This window comes from Cynocephalus volans, chromosome 1, assembly GCF_027409185.1.
Source record: "Cynocephalus volans isolate mCynVol1 chromosome 1, mCynVol1.pri, whole genome shotgun sequence".
In the NCBI taxonomy this organism is placed as follows: Eukaryota; Metazoa; Chordata; class Mammalia; order Dermoptera; family Cynocephalidae; genus Cynocephalus; species Cynocephalus volans.
Window position 1 is genome coordinate 85,540,283 of NC_084460.1, and position 10,659 is coordinate 85,550,941.

At 41.4% G+C, this 10,659-nt stretch overlaps 1 protein-coding gene across 3 annotated transcripts in view; it reads left to right on the forward strand.

The window, feature by feature from the left end:
* SCHIP1 (schwannomin interacting protein 1) overlaps nucleotides 1-10,373 on the forward strand; it is a 55,630-nt gene extending 45,257 nt beyond the window's left edge. For all 3 annotated transcript variants that reach the window (XM_063089415.1, XM_063089426.1, XM_063089436.1), the window contains 4 exons: nucleotides 122-319; nucleotides 1,239-1,362; nucleotides 3,951-4,044; nucleotides 9,736-10,373. In XM_063089415.1, the coding sequence (XP_062945485.1) occupies nucleotides 122-319; nucleotides 1,239-1,362; nucleotides 3,951-4,044; nucleotides 9,736-9,787 (468 nt within the window). In that variant the 3' untranslated portion in view covers nucleotides 9,788-10,373. The remainder of the gene's footprint in view (nucleotides 1-121; nucleotides 320-1,238; nucleotides 1,363-3,950; nucleotides 4,045-9,735) is intronic.
* Nucleotides 10,374-10,659: the final 286 nt, after the last annotated feature.

Sequence of the window (10,659 nt, forward strand, 5' to 3'; positions counted from 1 at the left end):
AGTCGGGGTGATGGAGGGAGGTCTGAGCTGCTCTGAGAGGGCTCAGGGGACGCTGTAGCCCATCTCTAAACAGAGGGTGACATGCGCAGAAAAGCTCAGGCTGCTCTTTTTCCCTTTGCAGAGCAAACAGAGTTCTTCCTACTCCGACAGAGACACTACTGAAGAGGAATCCGAGTCCTTGGATGACATGGACTTCCTCACAAGGCAAAAGAAATTGCAGGCTGAAGCCAAAATGGCCCTTGCCATGGCCAAACCAATGGCTAAAATGCAAGTAGAAGTGGAAAAACAGAACAGGAAAAAGTCTCCCGTCGCTGATCTTGTAAGCAGTGAAGGCTGAACCGCAAGCGAGTGCTTGGGGATGGCAAATGGTTGACACCGTCCTCGTCCTTTCCCAGAATTATGCAAACTTGGGTTTCTCCAAGGCAGTTTGTAAAAAGCACTGTCATTGAGAAACAATTTTGTTTCTTTGCCCTTTCTACTGTAGCACTGAAAGATACCTAAGCAACAAATTTCACAAAAGTGCACTTTGCTCTTGACACATATCTACTTTGTTTCTTAGGGGCAGTATTAACTGTCCTGGGAATATTCAAATCGCTTTAAAGCAATCTTGGTTTTAGGACGTATGGACTGTGGCACACTCACTATTGCTATCATTCTCATTCTCACCTTTTAATGAAAACAAAATAGCATAGTAAATAAGAGCCCTGGAGTTTGAGTATAGACCTGCTATGGGGTTCTGGGCAAGGTACTCAGTCTCAGTTTTCTCATCCATAAAATGGGGTAATAACACCTGTGTCAGAGTGTGATTGTGAGGATTTAGTGAGATAAAGCATTCAAAGCACATAACACAGTGCTTGTAGCATGGTATAAATTATTAAATAGTAGGTGATATTATTAATTTTACCCGTGTCATTGATACTAATATGATCTCTGGCAATTCCTGGTAATTATCTTGTGGCTGTAATAATTGACTCATGGATGTCACAGCCTGATTTAAAAACCACTGAGAAAGCTTTTGATGCTGGCACTGTAACATTTTGATGCTGATAGCATATTAGGTAATGTGATGTGTGTGTAGGGCCCCACTCTGGGAAAGTCACAGACTGGGAATGGTGGCAAGCGCAGAACCTGAACTGAAGTGGATGAATGAGGTGGATCTTTTAAGAGAAAACTGGTCTTACATTCAGTGTACTTGCAGCTCTATTCACATCTACGCTTCTTCCCCTTTGTATCTGCAGCTGCCACACATGCCTCATATAAGTGAATGCTTGATGAAAAGAAGTTTAAAACCCACTGACCTGAGAGACATGACTATTGGGCAGCTACAAGTGATAGTCAATGATCTCCATTCCCAGATAGAAAGTAAGTGTAAGATACGCTTGAAAATGGGATATTTCATGTTAACTACAATGGGGTAGTGCCACTTTCTGGATTTAATTTTTTGGTACAACATTTCATTGGTTCTTCCTGTGTGCTTGCAAGGAAAGGAGAATCACAAGGCTCTTTTTTGGTTTTTTGTGTGTTTGTTTTAACTGTAAAATGTTCAGAAGCTTTGAGAATTTTTCGAGGCTCACAATGCTATAAGGTCCTTTTTATTTCTCTTAAATCCCAAACTCCAAAAATAGTGCATGTGTTTGACTTGCAACATCTGTTTCTAGAATATAATTTGGTAGTTACAAGTCATTTATTATACAATTATACCTTTTACTTTACTTGTATATATATTTAAGTATCATCATCAATCAAATCAAATTAGACTTATTTTGTGGTACTCCAGGTGGTAGAAGTATATGTGACCCGTATGTGAAAATTACAGGGTAGCAGAGCATGGGCTTTTCACCCCAGAATAAACAGGGACCTCGAACAGAAGCATCTGGACGGGTGGGGAATGAGTGGTTCTCACTTGAGGTGATTGGTCGTGCAGAGAACAGGCAGTTGCTCAGCCCAGTGAAAGAAAGAACATTCTCACTTAGGCAGTGTGATTAGGCCAGGTGAATTCGCAATCAATCCCTCCAGCCTCTGGAATGTACAGTTCTGTATAATCCTATGACCTTACAGATTAAAAGGAATCCACAAGACATGCCAACTATAAACATTCAAGCAAACCAAGTATAAAAAGTATTTATGAGCCAAGTGGGGATATTTGAACACTCACTGGATGATTTATTTAAGATTTATTTATATATTATTTTAGGTATGATAAAGATATTGTGGTTATGTGAATTAAGAAGAAAAAGCTCCTGTCTGTTAGAGATATATACTGAAGCATTTACAGATGAAATAATGTGATGTCTGGAACTTATTTTAAAATAATCCAGTAGGAGAAGGAGAGAGAGATGATTCAAGATTGGCCACGATTTGATAATTGTTGAAGCTAGTTAGATACATGGGGACTCATGAAACTGTTCTCTCTGTCTGCTTTTTTATCAGTTAAAAATTTCTGTAATAAAAAGTTTGAAACTTAATATTGAAAAAGAATATTAAGGGTTCGGGTCTGCGGGCACTTCACTGAGTGGTAATATAAAAAAGACTACCCCAAGAGCACACTGGAAAACATAACATTTTTCTGCTAGGTCCAGCTGAAAAATTCGATGTGTTCATTGCCAAGTTAATACATTCAGTTTTGTTTTAAAATCAAGGGAAAGGGTTTAACATTTTAATTAAGAAACCATAGATTCACAGGAATTTTTTTTTTAATTCTACAATTACATTTTAATTTTAGTTGAGAATTAATTACTAGGATTGGTACTCTTTCAAGGACTGAAAAGGCTTTTTACCACTGAGACATCTTCCTTAGACTTTTAAATACTAAAATTGCCGTCTAGCCCTTTTCAGGAGTAGATGAAATTTTAGACCTCTTTGTATGATTTTTTTCTCTTTCTAAAACTGGAAACGATTCTGAACTAAAGGCAGATAAATGTATCGTTTGAAGTGAGGATCTCTAAAAGCATTTCCGAGGGGGACTCGTGAACACCCTTTACTGTCTTTTGTTTCCCTGCTTGGAGCTCTAGCTGGACGGGTGCTCTCCCCTATGTGTCTAGACCTAGCGGTTCTAATTTTTAGCTTCTCTCAGGGCAAAAAATAAGAGAGAAGCCTTTGCCTGTTTATATTTTTCAGAGGCAGGAGCCAAATTCACCCAATCCACTGATTTCAGGAGGATTAGAAATGTTTCCATCTATATATATCTTATTCCTGGTATAAATCTTAAGGAATATTTTCTTTGGCATCCTGTTGTCCAGAGATTTAAGGGGTAATTTCACCAGGACTTACATATCTGACTACTTGACAAATCTGTATCCTTGGGTAATACTTTTTCCTAGAACAATCTGCACATAAGGCCCCTCTTTCCTAGGGCCCCGTGAAGCCTTTGAGCATCTCTGACATACCTTTCTCTCCAGCTGGGCGTCTGACATGGTGCTGTCAGTGCCCCTCTGCCTCTCAGTGTGCTGGGAGCATCCTGTAGATGAAAGGTGGAAAACTTAATACACTGCAGACTTCATTGTTCACATTTCTTCGAAACAAAATCTTACTTTTTCTAACAAGCCTGTATCCCAACAGCTAACAATTTCTTTTCCTACTTTCATGTGAATGTAATTGGAAATACTTCTTACTTTACTCCTTTTCTTCCTACGCCTCTATAATGATGCAAACACATAGCGTTTCTCCAATTGATGACTTCTCCTGGACTTATGAGAAGCTAATATAAGAAATCTAAATTTATACAAAAATATAATTTTCTATTATGTTTAGCAGCTTATAGGTATTTTTGTATCTATGATACGTACACAGATGAGGGTACTTCAAAAAGTTTATGGAAAAATAGAATTAAAAGATAATACAAATCTTTCCATGAACTTTTTGAAGTACCTTCATTTTGTGGTCCGTAAATAGTTACACGTTCTAACGTGGATCCGTTTTCTCTATTTTTAAATGCTTTTTCTTCGCCCCAGGCTTGAATGAAGAGCTGGTCCAGCTGCTCCTCATCCGAGATGAGCTGCACACAGAGCAGGATGCCATGCTGGTGGACATCGAAGACTTGACCAGGTCAGTGTGGCTGCATGCTTTCGAAAGAGGAAAAGAAGCCCAGGGGTGTCTGAAATTTAAGAAACTAGCTCTACAGAACTTTTTCCTTTACTTCAATGAAAAATTCAATTAACCTTTGCTGGAGTTAGCTATATAAATGGAAAGGAGCGGCCAAAATTCTTTCTTACAAAATGCCATGTTTTTTAACAGCCGTCCTCCCCTTGTGATAGATTATCGGTGTATTAGAACTTCTTACACCTGCACCTAAATCACGTCAACACTTTTAGCCCAGGAGGACTTTACCTTGAAAGACTTATATTGGCCTTAACCCATTCCACACTGGCGCGTTTCCAGCACATGAGCAACCACATGGTGCGTGCCACAAGGTGGCACCAGCTCTTATGTGACCCAGTTCCTGATCATCTCTGCCATGCCCAGAAGGCAGGGACGCTGGCATCTTTCCACAGCCCCGATGCCACCAGATTGTTCTCAGCATAGGGAAACTTCAGGATGTGAGTTTCTAGCTGGGCTTAGCTCCAACTACCTCTCTGTAAAGAAGTAAAGAATACTTTTCTCCCTAGGGGATGAGGAAACTAGGCTAATGCTGGTCCAAATCTTGCATTTCTTAGTAGTTTTCCTCATAGAAAAGCCTGTTACCGTAAGTGTATAAAGTCCATGAAATGCTGTAAACATTTCCTTGATCACATATTTACTATGGCACCTTTTCTGAGACAGTCCATATACAGTCTTTAAACCAGGAGGCAGCATTTGCTATCAATCCCAGAAACGGCATTCAGATAGTAGAAGAAAAAACACTGCCTGACACAATAACAAGGAATTAAGCACATGACCTGCAACCATTCCAGAGAAGCTGGAAGACATATGTAGTGATAATGCTCCCAGCACCTACCACAGGACCTCTTCTCAATATGTAACGCTGGGTAAAATCGTTTTCTAATGATGCAAAACTAAGGTTAGGCTTTTTTTTTAAGGCCTGTGGGCAGCACTCTGTTTTGTATGTTTTAGATATTATATTGCCTCATCCCTAACCAGAAAAAAAAAATTATAGACCTTTTCCAGTAACACTCAAATAATGTTATTGCCCTTTACAAATGTATTCAGGCACTGCACCAACAACAACCAAAACAGATGCCTGTTTGTTAGACTAAGAAACGTGCATACGGGTATTAAAGATTATGGAAATTAGTGGTAAAATATACAACCAGGATCTGTTTTCTGAAAAATACATGAACTCTTTTGTAAACTCTGTGGTGTGCCTGTGGTATCAGGGACCTTTCCTCTGCCCCTCCAAGCAGGGTTGGCATGTCTTATTGGCAGGAGGACATTGAGAGGCTCCTCCCCTTGTCTCAAGATGTTTACTGATCATATAGGCATGTAGTGTATATTTTTATACCTTTCAGGTGGTGTGATCATGGGGAAACAGGGTGGGCCAAGCCATGGGGTTAAAAGGAAAGGAGTCACTAATTTAAAGGTGTTGGAGAAACCCTTTAATTTGGAGCAGTCCTGGGATAGGCAGGGACATGATATCCTTGCACAGCCTTCCAATTGATGGGGAGAAGCCTCTTCGTGTGTTTCTGGCTGCAGAAAAGTAACTCTGCTGACAGTGGTGGGGCCTTAAACATCCCTAAAGGGAGCAGTCCTGGAGTCCTGCAGCCAGACCTCAGAAGGCTGAGAGTGTGGCTTTAGGGACTGCTGGGAAATTTTGTTCACCTCTTCCTTTACCTGTCCAACCCCTACCATTCCAGGTGTTTGTTCACATGAGTGGTTCTGAATTTTGACTGCACGTTTAAACCACCTGGGGAGCTTTATAAACTACTGATGCCTCTGTCCCAGCCCCCATAGATTCTGATTTAATTATTATGTGGGGTAGCCTGGGCATCAGGATTTTTTAAAGCTCCTAGGTATTCTAATGCACAGCCAAATTTGGGAACCACAGGTCTAGATGATGCATCTTTGGAGAAGCCCTCCCTGAATCCCCAGAGTCTTTGCTTTTTAGCAGCCATCCTCCCCTTGTGATGGACTGTCAGGGCATTAGAACTTCTTACACCTTCACCAAAAGCAGAACTGTCTGTCCCCAGGAGAGCTGACCCTAAGCCATTCCATGCTGACCACTTCCAGTATGTGAGCAAGCACATGGTGGGTGCCACAAAGCAGCACTAGCAGTTATGTGGCTCAGCTCCTGATCACCAAGATTGGATTAGAACCCTCTTCTTTGTGTTCCTGGCCACACTTCACCCTTCCTCTGCAGAGCCTGATGGCACTGTGTTGTTTTTGTCTGCTGTCTCTTCCCACTTGACTCCCTGAAAGCAGAGACACCATTTTCATTCATTGCTGTGTCCCCAGAGTCTAGCACAGGGCCTGCCAGGCACATAGTAGGTCCTAAGTAATGATTGTTGATGCAAAGGAGTTCTTATGAGGCTTGAATGACACAAATCCTAATAAGGACTTTCGTATAAATTGTTGATGAGAAATTTGTTTTATGGACTGAAACATTTTCCTTTCCTTTTTAAAAGTTTTAATGACATTCACCTTTGTTTATATGTCTCAAAATAACACTCCACTTTTAATATTTTCTGAAGCTGCTCCCTATCTGCTCTTCTTTCCTTCTTAGAAAATCCTTCGATGTATGTGTGTATGCACAACTCGAATACGTATTTTAAAACTGCCATAAGAACTGTAATTTAATTAGCTACAGTGAAATCATAGCTCACTGGATATCAAAATATTTTTTTAACTGAATTTGCTTAAGCGAGGTATATGGGCTACTTTATGAAAATGATCATGGTTCTTTTGCACACATCAACCGGGCCATGAGATGGTCTGCATAAGGGGTAATTTTTCAAGGAATAGAGGACAGATGATAAATCTTTTTCCTGAGTTCCTTTATTGTTAGATGAATATCACCATTTATTTGTGGGCTGCTGAGTGTGGCAAGGGTGCTGTTGTCACTTCCTGTTTCTGAAAGTATTTGTGGTTTGTCTTTTCTGTACCATGGATATGAGACATTCGGCTTAAATCCAATGAGTTAAACTTGACGTCACTGACTGCCCAAGTCCAGGCAGCACACACAAACTGTTCCTGAATCCTTGATTACCTCTGGAAACCACAGCCTTAAATGTTTTTCTCTTGCCAAATTTATCATTTCTTAAAATCATTTCTTCAAAACCATTGACTTTTGCAACCTTCAGAGCCTACTGTTCTCTGGGAAGTGTTCAAGTGATGTAAACAGGTTGGCCATGCCCGGCCCTCTGTCGCACCATCCAGCCACTGGGTTGGCCTGACTTTGGGCTCATGGGTCATAGCTTGATGACTAAGACTCACCCCAGCTGCCCCACCCTTACTGCCATGGCTATGCCCTCCAGATTAACTGAGGGGGAAACACTTATGCAAACATGGAAAATCTCTCCATCCACAAAGGCCTACCATTTGCTAGACATTAGCTTTTCTAAGAGTGAGTTAGAATGTTAACTCCAGTGTCTGTCAAGAGCCTTAGTTAATACCTAGATCTGTCTGCATGCATGTGTTTAGACAAAGTAGTTGCTCAGTTACTCTCTATCCCAACACCTGGTTTTGACTTTTTGTTTAGCACTTATTTCTACCTGCTGTTTCCATGTTTGCTATTTGTTCCTTTCTTGTCTGTCTCCATTGGACCATTTGCTCCACAAGAACGAATATCTCATTGTCTCACTCACCACCAAATCCCCGGTACCAGGAGTAGTGCCTGGCACATAGAAAGCACATATTAAATATTTGTTGATACAAGTATCCCAGATATTTACCTCTTTTCATTTTTATTTTATTTTTTAAATTTTTTTTATTGAATCAAAATTGATTATACGTATTTTGGGGGTTCAACATTGAGATATGTTGATCAAATCAATATTACTAGCATATATATTGGTACAAATTATAATTATTCTTTATGCCCCTTGTCCAACCTCTCCCCATCCTCCTCTCCCTCCCCCCTCCCCCCTCTAATTACCCTAGATTTCATCTCTCCTTCTGAAAGAATAATAGTTACTCTGTTGATTTGTTGCCTAGATGATCTGTCCAGTGCTGAGAGGTGTGATCAGGTCCCCCAATATTATCATAGAGCAGGTGCTTCTCCTGTCACTCTGGAATGGGCTTTGTGGAGAGAGACATCCTCTTCTTTTCTTTGGTCTCTGCTGGTGACTCTTCTTGTGTCAATGCACTCCAGTGGCTGGTGGACCGTCTGGGTGGTGGTTGTGGCATCTAGCCGCTTTTGCAGCAGCCATGATTATTGTGGGGGCTGTGGTGGGCCACCCACATGGAGGTGATGTTTTTAGCATGCTCCTTGGTGCTGGCAGTATGCCTGGTTGTGGGGTGTGTCTGGTCCCCAGATCCATGCCTTGGGTCTCCAGGCAGGCCCCAAGGTACTGGCGCAGTGTGTCTGGTTGTGGGAGGGGGAGTGGTCCAGTCCCCTTCTCCATGACTCTGGTCCCCAGGGAGGCCCCGAGGCGCTCGCATGGTGTGCCTTGATGTGGGTGTGGGGTCTGGTCCCCAGCTCTAAGCCTTCAGTTCCCAGGCAGGCCCCAAGACGCTGGTGGTGTGCCTGGGCCGGAACTAATTTGTTGTCCTTTGCTTATTTCTAAAACAGGGGAATTTCCTGTGGGAACCAGTACTTGAGCTATGTGGTTGAGCTAAATTGCTGCTTTGCTGCTGTTTCCCTAGGGAAGGCTTTTTGTGCAGCTGAGGGTTTAATGGTTGACCTTATAGGTACTTCTGGCTCTCCAGAGACCCGGTGGATCTATATTGTGTAGAAACTCTGATCTGGGCCTGAGTTTTTTCCTCAAACTGCACCCCATGCAATTCTGCATTCCTTACCAGTCTCCTCTGAGTGGTCCTGCACTGATTGAGGGGTGGATCAGCTGTCCCTTGCTGTGTCACAGTGGGCCTGTCTCCCCCACCACCCATGCTTCAAGCACTTCCCATGGGATGGGCCATGTGCCAGTCCCTTGCGATGACTCACTGGCCTCTGAATGGCTCCCTTTTTTCAGGTGTTCTGGTTCCTCGCTCTTGCATGGGTCCACGGGAACCCTATTAGTGGTCTTGCTGTCCTGGGAGCTGCCAAAGGCCCTCTTCTCCCCTGCCGCCTCCAAGCAACTCCATCTGAAGGGCACAGCTGTGGTTTCTGCTGACTCCTGCTCCATGCGCTCAGCAGCTCCAGCCTTAAAGGGGCCACAGCCCAAAACACTCAGAGCAGTTTTTTCCTTCTCTCATTGTGGTTTCTCCCACCTTCATGCACTCCTTAGGTCTCGCCTTCTCTTCCCCTGAGCTCCAGCGGCCCCAGCTTGGCTGATGTTACATTTTTATATTTGTAAATTGGTTGATTCGTGGGAGAGAGTGATGCTGGGAACCGTCTATTCCACCATCTTGACTGGAACTCTCTTTTCGTTTTTAAACACACAACTTTTCTTCTGAATGGTAGTAATTTCTCTAAGTCTCAGGTTCATGCAGTGGCTTGCTAAATAAAAGGAATTATACATAGAGTATAAAAATTAAAGAATCTGAATAAAGTATTTTTTCTTGACTCTCATGTATTTCACTATGAGTAAGTCAGTTTGGAGGATGTTGTAACTATTGATTGAAAAGCTTTTCAGATCTTTCTTCTTAGTAAATGTAAATAGGTGTATTATTAATTGCTTAATAATTGTTTTATTAATTTTACAGACATGCTGAAAGTCAGCAGAAGCACATGGCAGAGAAAATGCCAGCAAAGTGAAAAGAAGCCATCCAACCAGAGGACAAGCTAGAATTTATTTTGCTTCTGTGGTTGTAAAAATGCTATTGCTAAAGGTGGCACAGAAACAAATATCAGTGTTAGTCATTGATAATGTCTGAAGCTTAATGTCCAGTGATTGGCCTTTGCTTCTTAATTTATTTTAATTTTTTACTTGTGCCACTTAATATCAGGCATTTTAATAAAATATTGTTACAAAAAATGTACAGTACTTACACCATCACAAATCATGGTTAATCAAAGAGGGTAGTTTTAACTTTATTTTTATTTGTTTAGAGATTTTAAGTTGGAGCAGTATTTTACCATTGACTACTTTCATTCTTCACTGTAGTTTTAAAGAGGAACTGTAAATGACGGTGCTATACTAGTAAAAAAAAATACATGCCTGCCTCGTAGTGAAGTTGTAGCTCTCCATGATATGTATATTTTAATCAGTTTTCAACATTTTGTGAATGTTGACTACCTGAAGTTCATTTTTAGATGTGCTATTAACATTCTGTTGGATTCAGAGGGTTCCTTGAAAGTTTTATGTATAAATATGTAAAATAAAAATGAAAACTTTGTTTCATATGATATGTCTTTTTGCTCACTAGCAAGCCCTATGCTGGCTGCGTTTTCTCACTTTTCACTCCTTTGCAACCAAATTTCCCATTGGGAAGCTTCTATCATTGAAAAAACAAATTGCTCCAGAGGACAGGTATGGCAGCGAATTGCCAGGCAGACTGTGAGGGTGTGAATGAGTGTGAGTGTGTGTGAGAGAGAGAGATCCAAAGAAGGCCAAAGGTCAGTAGCATCAGAGGTGGCACTTCTGTTCTTGCTGAAAGTTGTCAGTGTGGAATTTTAGCACTTTACTA